The following is a 17,845-nucleotide window of genomic DNA, read 5'->3' on the forward strand; positions in this document are numbered from 1 at the left end:
TAATTAATTTCATTACCATATTAAATAAAGTTCAATATAGATTTTTTTCTATATTTAATTATTTTTTAAAGTAAATTCATTCATATACAATTGAGCATTATATTGAACCTACGCTAACTTTTTAGATTCTTATGTAAAGTCGTTACGTTTCTGCAGTCTCATCTCAACTTATAAATACAACGATTTCAATACAACAACATCGATGACCTATCACAGTCGTTTGTTTACAGCGTGGATTTGTTTACATTCAGGGACAAACCCCATTCCACGTATGCATAATTACGTTTTCTAGAAACTGCCCTTTATAAAGATATATAAACAACGCAATGCATTGTGGGATTGTCTATGTTATTTTGAAAGAAGGTACAGCGCTGTTATTTTACTTGTCGGCCATTTTGTTACCCTCGGGGACGGTGGTAGGAATGGCGAGCTTCAGACCAGCCTCTGATAACGATGCATGGGCACTTTTAGCCCTAAAATCTGCTCCTGCAAGCCCTACAAGGCTAAATTGGGCAGACGATGAAGAGAAGGGTCCTATCCTCGCTAAACTAGAGGGTCGAGAATTTGAGTTTGTGATGAGGAAAACTCGTGTTTCGATCGGACGGAACAGCAGACAAGGCGAGGTGGATGTAAACATGGGGCATTCGAGTTTCATATCTCGTAAACATGTGGAGATTGTTTACGAACCCCCTAATTTCTTTATGAACTGTAATGGTAAAAACGGCATATTTGTTGATGGTTCTTTTCAGAGAAGGGGTGCACCACCTTTACAATTACCTAAAACGTAAGTATCATTTGTGCTTTTGCCTAAATTTGAACGTTTTAAATGGTATATTTTTGCCGAATGTGTGTTCACACCACGCTGTGTGTGCGGGAAGCGATCAGAAGGTAGAAGAGATAGCAAAATAGTATAAAATATAATCGTTTCTGAACGCATACTACGAAACTGAACGTGTCACATATTGATTTCATTTATAATATAAACAGTATTCTCATTTTCAGTCTGAATAGATAGTTGTACTTTGATATTTCCAGATTTGTTGAGGGGGCAATTTCACCACCATGTGTTGTTGGGCTTCGGATGTGGTCATTTGCATCACAATGCACCCTGAGAATTCGCCTAATAAAGACTTAAGTGTTGTTTATAAATACTAGCCGCCTCTCATGGCCTAAAGTCTGGCTTAATATTTGTGTTAACCATTCTAATATCAAATAGTTCTTGTTCATTAAATTCTCTACCAATCAACATATATGATATTGTTAATTATTGTAGTTGAATATTTTATGTTTTCAAATTAAAAAATTGAAGACGCAATTGATCTTTTTTGTTAATAATAATAGCTCTACAGGAGGTCCTTTACTCATCAATCGTGCGATCCCACATTGTACATTCATGTGGGCTTGTTTTTCAGCGTTTCGGTGCATTTAATAATTTTTAAATACCATCCATGTCATTTTCGTGGCACAAGCAGATAGACTAAAGTTATTATACTATTATTAAATTGAAGTATAGTACATGCACTGTATACGGTAGAATCTAATAAAAATTAAATATGATATTGTGCATCCAATTTCAGGAAGTCAGTCTGCACACAAATTTATGACTTTGAAACCAGAAGACATATTTTACATGTCATACAAATAGTACATTTATTATACCATATACAACATAAAAGTATAATAATAAAAATCGCTCATCTTTACTGTAGCAAGCGATAATGAAGATTAGAAAAAAAAGTAAATGGTTTAAAAATCTTTATTTGTATATTTTACTGTACATGAAGCATTTGTGAAATTCAAGTGTATGATAACTTCTCAGAATACTTGAAAACAAGCCATCATGCATCTAGTACAATATTATCTATTTAATGATGTAGAGTATATAATTACTGTTTTACAGACCTGTTTGTGTATCAACATGAAATAACCTTTGAACTCATCCCAGCAATGATGCTGTTAATTATTCATTTGTTTAATTTATACGTTCTTCCTGTTGAAGAATGCACTTTTTTTAGTGACGTCATTGCATCCACAATAATGGAAATAGAACTGCAATAACAAGTAACATGATTTAAATGAATGTGTAACTATTTACACTGTAATTATTCATTGAAGTAAGTATAAGATAAAAACAAGGATGTGTAAGGTTGAATATATATTAATGGCTGTGTGGTAATAACTGTGTAAAGTATTACAGGTACTTAAATATATTAATAGATTACTCAGGGTAGTTTATTCTTTATTTAAGTGATGCAAGTCCACAGTGCTAAGAGCTGGCTAAGATCTCCAATTGAAGACCACCTGAGAATAGTGTCATAAATTTTGAATAATTATCAAATAATTTATTAGGAATAAAAAATAAGTAAATAAAATAATACTATACACGTTAACAATGTTTGTAATTAACATAGATCTTATAAATATTCAAAAGTAAAAAAGTACATTTAACCAATAATACTAACAGTGACTCATGGTGCTTTCCACGTGGATTGAAACCGGTATTCATTATGTTGTATCTCGGGAATACCGACCGGCAAGCATGGTGATGTAAAGGTCATTGGGGTCATGGCTGTAGGTTAGTTCATGAACACAGTTGTTTTCCTGTTTTCTTTAGGTCTTTCCCCTGCTACTCAAAATATGTTGCTTACTACTACTAGATACAGTACTGCTAGCTAAGATATTATTATAAGACTAGTGTGTTCTATTGTAGAGTTACCATCAAGATGCAACATACTGTGTAAGAATAAATATCTAGCTGTTGTTTAATTAACAATATATTTAATATTGTTTACAACAGCAATAAAATAACCTATTTAATATTAACTGGCAAATTTTCCACCTTGACTTCAAAATGAACCTCAATCCGCTTACTGTAATTAATAAAATAAAGACATTTTATTTTATCTAAAAAACAATTTTTAAAAACAAACTATGGTTTTTAGGTTTTATAAGCCTTTCCTATGTTTTACAGGCCAGTGAATCTGTACTGCAGTAAATTGAATAAATATTGTACTGTAGATTATTTATTGTACACAAGATAATATTCTACTTCTCTAATTATTGTTTTTAAAACACGATTATACAGCAAGGATTTGACAGTAAAATTGCAACCTGATTCTTGCTATGGACCTTGGCCTATCAAGTTTGTTGAATCACTAACCAATTAATCTAATAAAAAAACATACCTTAGCAATGTTGTAATTAACAGAACTAACATAGCGATCTGAATGAATATTTTTGTTTGAATTTCCTATGTAATGAATGATGACATTTCAATAAAATTAGAAAAAAAAACAACAATTTTTTTACTTTTTTCACCAATAGTAGAGTAATCCATATACTTTACAGAAGGAAACCGAAACCTATATTATAAGAAAATAATTCTTTGTCATGTCTATTAGAATGGCTATTACAGAACAGTAAAGAGAGTGTACAAGTTTAAAAATAAATTTACTCTGATTACTGTAGTACTTGGATAATACAGTAATTTATATTCTGGTCATGGATGGGTGTATAATATTTTAAGCTAGTATTACTATTGATATTAAATAATGCGTACTTCCTCATGTTGTTCCGGTACCGGTAAAATACAGAATTGCTTTCCCTTTATTGCAAAAGTCCAGATTCAATTCAATCTGAATCAAGGACTGATGATGCACGAACCAATTCACTTCACATTCATCCATATAGAGAATAACATATTTGATTTGAATCCAGGTCTTGACGGAACTTGAAAAAAAAAAGTTCAATGGCCTTGTGGTGGCTCCCTTTGGAAGTTAAAAAACGGAAGATACAGGGGCACGGAATGAATCATGATAACTGTGATTATGATACAGGAAGTTGAACAGAAGTACAGTTGTGTTGATATCAAAAGTAATATAGTACGTGCTATTAAACACGTGTATCATACTAGGCCTGTTATAAATAGTAAAGTGTATAGCATAATGCTTAGATACTGTACGGTATTACTATACTGTACGGTATTACTATACAGTAACTACTACTGTACTAACTAGTTAGTGTGTGTGGCACTATATGTAAATTGTATTTTCAATTTTTTTTTGCAATTTCTTTGTAAATCAGACTCATCTACAATACAGTACTGATAGAGGTATATTCCATCTACCCTCTAGTAGTACACCAATAATCCTCCTACATACTGTACGGTAATCTATGCATCATCTGTATCATCATTCTCTCTTTCTATCTATAATCTCCCATCTTTTATCTCATAATATTAATGTATAGTACAGTAGTTTTTTATTACTGTTATTAAGTAATTTTGCTTCATCAAATTATACCCATTAGTTAGCTAATATAAACTGTATGTTGTGTTTGATAAATGTAAAGATTCATGAGATCTGCATTGATGGTCAGAAACATTGTTTTGATACAATGTTTGCATAATTAATGCATCCTGTGCTGAAAAACATAATCTCGAGAGATGGCTTCTTAAACAACAATCCAACATAATTAATCGGTTAGATTGTATCCAGTCATTGTTGTTCTATTGTGCAGAATGTAAAATAGTACTGGGATGGATCCAATTTTCACAATGTAAAATAGTACTACTGGGATGGATTCAATTTTCACAATGTAAAATAGTACTGGGATGGATCCAATTTTCACAATGTAAAATAGTACTACTGGGATGGATTCAATTTTCACAATGTAAAATAGTACTACTGGGATGGATCCAATTTTCACAATGTAAAATAGTACTGGGATGGATCCAATTTTCACAATGTAAAATAGTACTGGGATGGATTCAATTTTCACAATGTAAAATAGTACTGGGATGGATCCAATTTTCACAATGTAAAATAGTACTGGGATGTATCCAATTTTCACAATGTAAAATACAGTAGTACTGGGATGGATCCAATTTAAAATTTTCTTTATTGCGTGTATACAGTATGTTGGATTCTTTCCAATGCAAATTGAGATCAAACCAAATGTCATTATATTGTATCCACTTTTCAATGTATGTTTAGGCTTCTGAGAAGGAAATTTAATTGTTTTTAGTTAAATTCAATGTTCAACAACAAGGACAATGATTGGTCAGTTCATGACATTGAGGTTTGTGATTGGTTAGTGAAGTCCCTAACAAAGATTAAGTGACATGAAGGGGGAAGTCGAAAACTCCGGTCTGTGCTCTATGCAGCATGGTACATTCCTTTAAAATATTAATTCATACATGACTGGTGTTCAACCTTCATTATGCGCGCAACTGTCTATGTTGTCAGACATTTTTAGTTTTCTTATATTGATTTCTCCACATGTGTGGAACTTTTCTTGCACCACATTCGATGATATTGAGAATTTTGTAGCCCAGGGAATTGAATTATTACTGAACTAGGACAACTATATTATATATATGTGGCTCATCTGGGCGTAAAAAAGGCAGTTAGTGTGTATGTTAAGGATGCAGATATACAGATGCTGTAGTAAAAGTAGAAATAATGTATCCTACAATACGTGTAATAGAAATATTTTATCCTAATATCCACATTGGGTAGTAGAGACATTATCTGACCAAAATCATCCATGATATGTTTATATTGATTTATCTGAATATAGTTCTAATTCTAAGTTAGAAAAATATACAATACATTCATTTAAACAATGAGTCTATTGATATAAGACCCAGCCCAAAAGATATAAAATATATTATTTATTTCATAATAATAGAAACAGATCTATAGAGAGTAAGAGAAAGAAAGATGTTTATTCAAGATTGTTGATTTAGCAACTGAAAGTGCTACGGTAGCCGGCTACTGTACATTAGCAGTAATGCTGCAGCACACGTTAATTTAGCATTCAAATGACCGATATCTCAACCGGTTTAAATGCATACCTTATATGGAATGTAATTGATGATGTCATTGCCTATTCACCATGGAGTTGTTATGTAGTGAAAGTACTTGCATTTAAATGAACTACTGTCAAAACAAAACTAATTGCATCGGTTAGAGCACTGATGAAAACAAGGATATTTTATGTAAAGTGTGATTTATGAAGATGTACATTATAAGGGTGTATTGTCTTTTCATGATGTAAAAATTGTAAAAAACAAAAATTATTTTTGTTATTAAAGTAATTTACTGTACCATGTATTTAACAACAGAAATTTATATGGCGCCAATTCAAACATTTATCAAAGGCGCTGTGTATAATAAATAATTTTTATAAACATATGAATAAAGCAAGGTTAATAACAATTCTGAAAAAGGTGTGTACTACAGTATTTAACATGATATTGCATGGCTCGTCTTTTGAAAATTACAGATGTGCAACAAATTGCACTCCACCTACACACAGGTACTATATGTTGTAGGTATCTAAATTGTGTGTTAAAGTTAACCAAATTTAAGTGTGCTGTAAATGGCACACCTCAGGGATTTTAGGTGTGTGGTAGGTGAGTGACCGTGCTCCCACGCCAAAAAGGCGAGGCCTGTATATATACTGTATTTGAATTATTTAATAATTAATTTGTCAAATGTACATTGTATTTTTCAGATGTTTGTTGCGTTTTCCTAGTACAAACATCAAGGTAATGTTCAAAGCTTATGTAGATGAAAATTCGCCAGTGCCACCAGTACCAAAAAATAAAAGCCCAACCAAGAAACGAATACCACCACTTAAAATTGACATACCACCCCCTGAAGTTCGGTTTGGTAGCCCGATGCCATCACCCACAGGAACGATAAGGTAATGTGCGATTGAACTGCTAAACAAAATAATTAATAATATATCACTACAATGCACAGTGTGAACTAATCCTGATCATAAGACCTTGATTGGAAGCTGATGGATGGCAATATCAACCTCATTTCCTTAAGCTAGATGAAAAGCATAAATAATTTAAAAAAACAAAATTAAATTAAAAAACAAAATTTTAGCTGAAAAGTTACGGTTTTTTATTTGGTTACCCTTTCACGCAATCGATAGAAGTGGGTACATTGCAATACGAAAATATCAATCCGCTCGCGATGCATGTTCGGATTCATAGCGGGCCGCTAAAATTATTATAATAGAATTAATTTTTACATTTTTAATTTAAATTATCGCAATAGGTCCATATAGTATTTACTTTTACATAAAATGTAGTGTGACCTTAAACTAGGTCAAACAAATGTAGGTCTAGTGTCTTTAACAAATCTTATTATTGGTAAATCTTCAAATTTTTGCCTATAGGTATTACCATCTCTAGTTTGTAAATTACAAACACAACAACGCAATATGTATAATCATTTCTTTTTTTCTTTATAGTGCTGTTAATTCATGTCCTACAAGTCCAAGATCCGGTTCTACTCACAGACACAGTCTTACTCCTGACCTGCGTGCTGTTGCACTAGCAGCTGCAGCGGCTACGGAAGAGAAATCCGAGAGCCCTGTATCAGGGGCTGATATGGGAAGCCCACGCGAGGATACAAAACCACCATATTCGTATGCTCAACTTATTGTACAAGCCATCACGTCGATGCAGGATAAACAGTTAACACTAAGTGGCATTTATGCATATATTACAAAAACGTATCCATACTATAGGACTGCAGATAAAGGGTGGCAGGTAATAAGTTGTTTCAAAATCTTTCTCTTAGCCATCTATGCTATTATACTACAGTAATATATTAATATCATTACACACTGATTTTTTTTTTTCTCCAGAATTCTATTCGGCATAATTTGTCCTTAAATCGATACTTCCTAAAAGTTCCAAGATCTCAAGAGGAACCTGGTAAAGGATCATTCTGGCGTTTAGATCCAGCTTCAGAAGCAAAGCTAACGGAACAAGCATGGAGGCGGCGTAGGCAACGAGGGGTACCCTGCTTTAGAACACCATTTGGAGGCGTTTCTTCCAGGTAAATGTCACCAATTTACAGTAAAACCTTCGTTTTACGTACCCTGATTTTACTTACGCATAAAATGACCGGTTTTTAGTAATTTTTTGATATATTTATATTATTTTCTTACATTGAGGGTACAATTTAACAACAAACATGACACAGCGTCGACTGTTTTTAAATTGAACATTGATTTTTTTATTTAAACATCGTACAGCCTGCATATACGTTTCTAGTAGGCTAGACCTAGATAAGTCTAGGCCTAGCTAGTGACAGCTGCATGCTGTAAGTAAAGTAGGCAAACAAGGCAGCCTGGTCTCGTACTGTAAAATGTAGGTTCTACTGTACTGCAAGACCTCATGTATTCCAATCATGCCCTTGTGTATTTACCAATAATGCCTCATTTATTTACCAATAATATGTAATGTGTAGTGACCCATAATGCCTCATGTATTTACCTATAATAATTTAATATGTATTTATCAGGTCAGCACCAGTTTCACCGACACACCACACTAATTTCCCAGGTACGTTTACACCTGATAGCCTATCAAGGGAAGGATCACCTGTCTTGTTGCCAGTAGCAACTAGAGAAGAGACTGTGGAAAACATTGCTCCTTTAGATCATCAAAGAATAACTGCATCCGTTCAGGAGGTTAGTATTGTAGTTCTCATCATAATTAATTAAACAAATATGTGTAGAGTGAAGCTGCAGCTAGATGTGCTATAAATACTGCTGCGTGTGCTCCCTAAATTTATATTTTAATGTTGTGCTTTCAGCGAATGAAGGCAAGTAATGTATTAAGTCCAGTAAGTACAGCCACGCAACCAGTGCTACAGGCCCAGCATCAACACACGACACCAGTGATAGCAACAAGCGTAGTCAGTCACCCGCTAAATATGGCCACGCATGTCATGCCTGCTGTTGCACCCATGATATCAAGAACGACGTTTATTGCACCGAGCACTGCCACCAACGGCTACCCAAGTCATGTGATTGTTGCTAGTTCAGAGTCGGCAAATGGTACACCGCAGCAATTCAAGGTTGAAGAGAAAGGTAAGTAGATATACGTTAAGTGATTTAAGTGTAAATACACTCTTTGAGCTCAAAATCTGGTTGTATAGAATTTTCAAAGGTGTGTGTGTGTGTGTGAGTTTTAACTAAAACGGAAAAATTACTAACATTTATAAATTTTTGTTCAGAATTATCGAAGGAGGAAATAATGAAATCAGTGATTGTGCAGCAAGCCATACCCACACTGAAAGAAAAGCAGCAAATAACACAGGTGGTGCAAGCAGTACCAACACTGCTTAATCAAGCCCAGCCAACCCACACACAGACCCTATCACAACCACATCTGGTGCTGGCAACGAATTATCAGCATCAATCTATAATCTCGCAGCAGCAGCAACCTATAATTACACAGCAGCCGAATATCTCGCAACAACTGCCAACCATCTCGCAGCAACTGCCTATCATCTCACAGCCATTTACAGCCCAGACGAGCTCATCCTTAGTTATGTTGGCTCAGTCAGCTACAGATACAGGCTCACAGCAGACGTCGAAACGACCTTTCAATGGAGGTCAAGACATAGAGATGAGTGACGAAACAAAGAAATTTAAGGTTGATAACCAAGAATGAGCAACGAAAGAAGCATGTGATTGAATAGGGAAGAAAGAGGAAAACCTCTACAGCAACGTGCGTGTTGTAGTGTATAGTTCCCGCGTCTTGCTTTATGTCATCTACCACCCTTAAATTAATCTAGGCCGGCGGCACGTTAACTCGCTACTGACTAAAATTTGGCTGAAATACAAGGTTACAAGGCGTGTACGAACAAAAACGTCTTGTGATGTGATTTAATTTAATCTTGTGGTAATCAATACACATTGTACAATTTGTCCATTGAAATACAAACTTCAAGATTTTATGGTGATCTTGATTTAAAACGTTTGAATTTAATTTTCTTTTCGTTTATGAAGTGGTTTATGCGTTATAGCTGTTGAAAATTCAAAATATACACTGGGAGGTACATCAAATTAAAGTCATGTAAGCTCAAATAGTAATCCATCGGAAAAAAAGTCATCGCTCATTGCTTGCTATAATATTGATTTCAAATGCAAACCTATGTAAATTTATTAAAGTACCGTATCTATTATAAATATTGCCCTCTTTAGTATTAAACTCTGTAGTTGCCTCTTTGGTATTACACTCTCTAGTTCCCTTTGTGGTATAACTCTTGCGCTTTTTGTAGTACGACTTTCTCTAGCAGCTGGTAATTTGCTGACAATTGTAACCAAATTTTGATGAATTTTGAAGTAATTAAGGTGAAATATATACTAATTTAAATAGTATATTTATGTAAATGTATGATGGTGGTCTAAATTATCCCGTTTTAAATGTTTTGTTTAGGTGATTTTGTTGAAACATCAGCTTGGGTATTTATATACTGTTACATTAGTTGCGACAATTTTTATTTCTGATTATCATAAAGATTGGATAGTCTACAAAACGCTTGTGTTCTACATTCCGAGCAATACAAAGAATTTAATTTGATACTGATTTCTATTCTAAAAGAAACAAGGTCAGGATGTTTTTATAAGGGAAAATACAATTTACAAAGCATAGCTTTGGGATGAGTGAAATGATTTTGGATGGCAAGTCTTTCTTTTTTTTAAATAAACTTGCATACTATATAAAAAAAATATGAATATCCAGTATATTAGGGGTGTTTTTTTTTAAAGAAGCTAGTTAGCTATAGTAAGCACATTGCAGAATATTTTGTTCCCAGTCAACTGTGTTATGGTGCATGTTGGATTGATGTAACTAGGTCATAATGAAAGTAAATATTGTATGCCTAACAAGTGACATACAAATCATGTTGGTATCATACTGTAAACACGTGTTCTACTGCAGGTAACTGCAGTAACTAGATTTTGTTTACTCTTTTAATCATCACACTGTTTATTGCAGTGACTGACCAGTATAATTCTACATTGAAACAACATCATAAAGTTGCAGTAATAAAATGCAATTACTGCAGTAAATGTAGTAAAATAATTTGACATGAACCCATAGTTAAATGTATAAATTATTTAAAGAGGTGTTAAATTTGTTTACGACTTCTGTGGTTTTTTTTTATATTGGTTGTTTTATATTGTTTTGCTAGGGAGGTGAGTTTATAGTATTACTAACACATATTATATAAAATATACATTAGACCCAGATGAATAATTTGTCTGGAATAAATCCAAATGTAAACAATAAGAAAGCAAGTAATCTTTACAAATCAATCCGACTGAAATCCTTTCAAAATATTTATTAATAATACTTTACTTTTTGTAACTTAATTGAATCCTGATTTAAAAATCAATATATAATCTTGTTTTGGTACCTGAAAATGAAATAAACGATCTTCAACAGTTTTTTTTTCTCATCGTAATGGTGAATCAGATGATTTAATTTACAAATATTTTACTGCCACTATGTGGCTGCATTGTAATTTTAAAATTAGTTTAAAAAACAATTTTAAAAAAATTGTGGAATCAAATGAGTTTGAAAATTATAATTTTTTATATAATATTAAAATTCTATTGGATGGATTTGTTTTTCTTTTTTAAAGAATGTGCTATGGTACTTTTTGTCTGGGATGTTTGAAAATTGTTAAATATGATTTTAGAAAAGGAAAATGTTAATAATGTATAGAGTATTAATACCCTTTGTACCATTTGCCTCCCAATTTAATAGTAAACTGGTCTCTGTTTTGATTTATTTTGTTCCCTTCCTGTTTTCTATATATTTTTTAAAGAAACGAAAGAAAATAATTACTTGTGATTTTCATACCTAATGCCAGGTTTCTGTAAGGTAACAAATGTTCACCTCAAACAACAATTGATTCGAAAATAGTACATATTAATGATGTATGTATTTTAAACAATGAATGTAAATTTGAAAATGGTAATGTTGCAATTTGGGTTGTGCAGCCGCCGTTAAATTGGGGTACTTCTTCAATGACTTACTGTTAATCCTTACTGATATAGGAATATTAACTAGTGTGATTATGGACCTATTAAATTTACTCTTATGACCTTAACTATGTTTGTTTCCCACAAGGACACAACGCAATGACTTGTGACGTACCGCAAGTAACGGTTTGAATAATCCATTGCTTGTGATTTGTCAAGTCACTTGCATTGCGCGACGTTTTTTCGTTGCGTCCTAGTGGGAACCAATCTTCGTACGCCATTCTTTTATTACCGTAGGAGGCATCTCGTTATAAAAGTGTTACACAACAAATGTAAACGATTAGAGAGTGTAATACAATAATACAAAGTGTAGTATTGTAATATGAATTAAAGTGAATTAAATCGAAAAGGGACAATTTTGAAATATTTACACCCTTGTAGGCCTAAAGTCAGTGGACAATATTTTATTAAAAAATTAAAATATAATTTTTAAAATTTTATGTTAAAGGTAACTAATTGTTATTACAATTGTAAAGTTCAATCCCCAGTTGTTGCCATTTATCCTCGCATTCAATTGTACAAAGTGTACTAAATGCATGGATGTTTCTTCTGTGGTTTTGACCCAGCCACCGCCCGCACCTTATTAATGGTTTACAATAGAAGGTTGTCTATTTTAAATGGAGGGAAACTATAAATATAGTTGTAGAACTATGCTATTGAGGCTTATTGGTTTAAATTTATTTGTGTTTATAAATTTATTTTGGTATTATTCTTCTTAATCCAGTGTTTTGTATACTAATGCAACTTTGAGATGATTTATTGTTGTATAAAGATAAAAATAATGAAACAACCAAATCTTGCAGTCACCATTATTAATATTAAATGGACATTATAACCTTGTATAGTTGTTGTATACATTCCTTTCGTTAAAGATTGAGGGATTTAAAGATGTTTTAGCAAAATATAGACTTTAAACTTTTTATGTCATAATATTGCTATATATCCATATATATTGCGTTATCATGTTATAGTGCCATAGTAATCAGTTATCAATAATGAACTTGTTTAAAAAGAAAAGTAATTGCACAAGGATTTTTAAAATCGATATTTTGGCGATTTTTTAGGAAAAAAATCCATGTACTGTATATAGTACAGAAAATTGGCAAAATTTGGACTCTTTAATTAGTTATTATGCATGCGCGTAATAAAAAAATGGGCAAATTTCGACCCTTTAATTTTTTAACATAACTAGTTCCTATGGCTCTATAAGATGATGATAACACAATATATACGCATATATGGCAATATTATCACATAATTATTGAATTTTAAAAAGTGGATATTTTGGCCATTTTTCGAAAAAATTCCTGCCCTGTCATGAAAGAACGACTCAACTGACACATTTTTCAAAAATCACTTTTTTAGCATTTTGGACTATTTAGGGAATGATGCACCTTGTGATATTAAAAATTTTAACTAGAAATATGAAATTCAAAAATCAAAATACCACTCAATTATAAGTGTGTGTTACCAGGGAGTTGTACAACTCCCTGGTGTTACTATTGTCACCAAAGACTAACTCAACTACAAATGCCATGAAAGACTCACTCAATTGACATATTAACACCTATTATGTCATAGGAAACCCATTCAAGTGCACAACAATGGTGTTAATTGCACAGCAAGCTGTGTAATGTTGTTGTTTTAAACATAAAATAATTTGGTACTGCCCTACGAATAATTGTCAATAATTATTTTATTCAATACTCACATAAACTTGTTTAGTTATTAATTTTATTTCTGGAATATTTAGAGAGAGACTATGTGAACACCGTAATGATATTATTATTGAATATTCTCCCTCTTAAATTAATACTTAAAACTTAAGTAAAAATACAAGAACCAATTTTATCGAAAAATAAAAAGGTCGAAAATTGGTCAAATATGGTTATGATAACTGACATGCGCAGAACCCATTATTCAACTCTGCGCATGTTTATTATGCAATAGTAACCATTTATGTCAAAAAATAAAAGGGTCGAAAATCGGCCATTTTACGAAAATTTCCCTGCGCAAAGGGTACAGCTCAATCTTCTCACTCGAAACGGTAAAGAACGCAAAAATAAATGGACAAGAAATGGACAGAGCCATGTGGGGTCATTAAAACTGAATTGGACTGGGTCATTAGATAATGAGGAAACTAGACAATTGGCCAATGGGACCCAAGAATCTAGGAGGTTGTTTTGAATACCGGCATACTAAAAACTGTCAATTTTAGGGGTTTATCACATGATCGATGTATTAAATGAATAAAAATATTAAATAATAGAATAATAAGACTTAAATTTTTTGTTAAAAGTTGAGAAAGTCGACATTTTTTTTATCCAATTTTCGAAAAATCCTTGTACTACAGTACATGAATTTTGTTTTTTAAAACACGGTAAATTCGACTACAATATGTATGTTGTATTAATTGTTAGTTCTTTTAATATGACGAGACGTTTTTTGTTGTGTTTTTAGGGTGTGAACAATTGTCAATCAAAATTGTATATATATGTTAAATACTATGTAACTATTTAAAAAACCCACCCTGACTTCTGATTGGCCAACCATATTCCAAGTAGTTTGATAAGTTAGCCTTTTTCAAAAATTTAGACAAAATTACCGTTAACTTTGTCTGGGGCTTTTTTTCTAGGCCACATGGTATCATAGGATATGTGTAACTGTAAGAGGAGTAACTGAAGGTTACTGGATAATAACCTCTATAGTATGAGTTATTATCAAAATATATTATTAGAATTGGTGGAATGAATTATTTGATTCACATCAAAATGAATTGTAGTGGAATTGCTCTTGAAATAAATATAAAATAGTTGAGAATTTACACTACTAAGGAAATAGTCTTGACAAGAATATAGAATTCACCATTTAATGTACACTCAACTGCAAAAGTTTCCCCTCTGCTTTTTTTGTAAGGGCTTGGGACCTTCAAATACAAAGTGCAATGAATGGTATAATGTAAATTATAATGTAATAATTAAAACTGAATGTAATTTATAAAAATTACAAAATAATTTACAACATTAATCATTGCTCTTTGGATTTGGCAGCATTAAAAACTTTTTTTTTTTTATTATTATTATTAACTTTACTGCACATTCAGAATACCATTAGATATGGTGGCCCAATGGCCAAATTGCATAAAATACAAATATTTTGTAAAAAGTGAATATAAAATCACAGAACAAATAAAAATTGAAGATATACGAAACAGTATAAAAACTATCCATGGCTACAACAATCATTTGGAATCATTCTTTTTGCTGCTTTTTTTTCCTCTCTTGACGAAGGCGACGGATGGCAACCATAGCCGATTTCCATTCTTTAAAAGTCACATCAGATGTTGCAGCACAATACCAATTTCCATAGTACTGAGTGTGGTTCTTATTTAATCTTGGTTGCTTACACTTTGAGCACACAATCGCAGACGTTCTTGGTTTGTATATTTTGATCGGTTTCCCTTCCGATATGTCTTTAGCCACTCGTTTTCTGTACAAGAGGGTAGTTCTAGGAATACGAGTACTGCTAGCCTCAGGGACTGATGGTGGTGGTTTTGCTATCTCGCCAGGAACTGGGATCGACGGTCTGTTTCCTAGAGTCGCTAGGCCGGAAGTGTTTTTCGGTAGGACAAATGTGAAAGATGGAGCGCTTGTATGAACGTTTAGCACCGCTGGCTTGGTTAAAGGTTCAAGTTTGGGTATTGTTGCTGAGATGCCAGATTCCAACACTTGCCGCTCTTGCTTCTTTGACGTTCTGTTGTACCTGTTGAAAATAAATCAAACACAGTATTTATAAACTTTAATGTATTTACTGTAGCGTAAAATAACAATCAATAACAAGTAAAAACTCACCACTGGATGAGTGTCGTACGATTTATCTCCATCAACTGAAGCTTAGCAAACAACATCAGGTGTCCATTCGATAGCACTTTCCGACGAATGTTCTTGTAGCCTTTGGTAATGAGCGGCCAGCGCTGGAAACGTTTACCTTCGATAGATACGGTAGATGGATACGCTTCACATAGTTTTGTAATAATGCACTCCATATATCGATTGCAGTCCGGCCACTGAGCTGGCCCGGTGTTCTGACCTAAGAAGCATCTTTTTAAAAAAAAACAAAGAAACAAGTTAGATTTAAGACACATCATGCAACAAAGTAAAAAACGCTGGAAACTGCCTTACCGTCGAGTGCTTTCGACACCAGGTATTACGGAAGTAGTTTTACTTTTCTTGAACCTGCCTTTCGTCAGGTAATCTTGATGCCGTGCTTTGCGCTTAATGGTTTTGTCATAAGCATCCAGGTTGTTCCACAACTTTGCGACATGTTCAGCATGACTTTGACTTATCACTCCACTGTCTTCCTTAAACTGTCAAAAAATAAAAGGGTCGGAAATCGGCCATGTTTCGAAAATTTCCCTGTACTATAGTACAGTACAGGGATTTTTCAAAAAATGGCAAATTTTCGACCTTTTTATTTTTCGATAAAACTGGTTACTATAGCACAATTGACATGCGCAGAATCCATTATTCGACTCTGCGCATGTTTATTATGCAATAGTAACCATTTACGTCAAAAAATAAAAGGGTCGAAAATCGGCCATGTTTCGAAAATTTCCCTGTACTATATATAGTACAGGGATTTTTCAAAAAAATTGCCAATTTTCGACCTTTTTATTTTTCGATAAAACTGGTTACTATAGCACAATTGACATGCGCAGAACTCATTATTCGCCTCTGCGCATGTTTATTATGCTATAGTAACCATTTATATCAAATATCGTCATGATAGCACAACTGACATGCGCAGAACACATTATTCGACTCTGCGAATGTTTATTATGCTATAGTAACCATTTATGTCAAATATGGTTATGATAGCACAACTGACATGCGCAGAACCCATTATTCGCCTCTGCGCATGTTTATTATGCTATAGTAACCATTTATGTCAAATATGGTTATGATAGCACAACTGACATGCGCAGAACCCATTATTCAACTCTGCGCATGTTTATTATGCAATAGTTACCATTTATGTCAAAAAATAAAAGGGTCGAAAATCGGCCATTTACGAAAATTTCCCTGTACTATAGTACAGGGATTTTTAAAAAAATTGCAAATTTTCGACCTTTTTATTTTTTGATAAAACTGGTTACTATAGCACAATTGACATGCGCAGAATCCATTATTCGACTCTGCGCATGTTTATTATGCAATAGTAACCACTTATGTCAAATATGGTTATGATAGCACAACTGACATGCGCAGAACCCATTATTCAACTCTGCGCATGTTTATTATGCAATAGTAACCATTTATGTCAAAAAATAAAACGGTCGAAAATCGGCCATTTTACGAAAATTTCCCTGTACTATAGTACAGGGATTTTTCAAAAAATGGCAAATTTTCGATCTTTTTATTTTTCGATAAAACTGGTTACTATAGCACAATTGACATGCGCAGAATCCATTATTCGACTCTGCGCATGTTTATTATGCAATAGTAACCATTTACGTCAAAAAATAAAAGGGTCGAAAATCGGCCATGTTTCGAAAATTTCCCTGTACTATATATAGTACAGGGATTTTTAAAAAAAATTGCCAATTTTCGACCTTTTTATTTTTCGATAAAACTGGTTACTATAGCACAATTGACATGCGCAGAACCCATTATTCGCCTCTGCGCATGTTTATTAGGCTATAATAACCATTTATGTCAAATATGGTTATGATAGCACAACTGACATGCGCAGAACACATTATTCGACTCTGCGCATGTTTATTATGCTATAGTAACCATTTATGTCAAATATGGTTATGATAGCACAACTGACATGCGCAGAACCCATTATTCAACTCTGCGCATGTTTATTATGCAATAGTTACCATTTATGTCAAAAAATAAAAGGGTCGAAAATCGGCCATGTTTCGAAAATTTCCCTGTACTATATATAGTACAGGGATTTTTCAAAAAAA

At 33.1% G+C, this 17,845-nt stretch overlaps 2 protein-coding genes across 2 annotated transcripts; one reads left to right on the top strand and one right to left on the bottom strand.

Annotated features, from left to right (window-relative positions):
* The first annotated feature begins 385 nt into the window (after positions 1 to 385).
* On the top strand, positions 386 to 10,551 carry LOC140062691 (forkhead box protein K1-like). Its single transcript, XM_072108998.1, has 7 exons — positions 386 to 784; positions 6,520 to 6,711; positions 7,273 to 7,573; positions 7,672 to 7,865; positions 8,334 to 8,502; positions 8,628 to 8,904; positions 9,051 to 10,551. Exons 1-7 carry the CDS (start codon positions 423 to 425, stop codon positions 9,488 to 9,490), a joined length of 1,935 nt encoding a protein of 644 aa, XP_071965099.1. The 5' UTR covers positions 386 to 422; the 3' UTR covers positions 9,491 to 10,551.
* Positions 10,552 to 15,122: 4,571 nt separating this feature from the next.
* LOC140042910 (uncharacterized) lies at positions 15,123 to 16,684 on the bottom strand. Its single transcript, XM_072087729.1, has 4 exons — positions 16,670 to 16,684; positions 16,053 to 16,237; positions 15,723 to 15,971; positions 15,123 to 15,633 (listed from the first exon to the last, which is right to left on the bottom strand). Exons 1-4 carry the CDS (start codon positions 16,682 to 16,684, stop codon positions 15,123 to 15,125), a joined length of 960 nt encoding a protein of 319 aa, XP_071943830.1.
* Positions 16,685 to 17,845: the final 1,161 nt, after the last annotated feature.

Source organism: Antedon mediterranea, chromosome 1 (assembly GCF_964355755.1).
Source record: "Antedon mediterranea chromosome 1, ecAntMedi1.1, whole genome shotgun sequence".
In the NCBI taxonomy this organism is placed as follows: Eukaryota; Metazoa; Echinodermata; class Crinoidea; order Comatulida; family Antedonidae; genus Antedon; species Antedon mediterranea.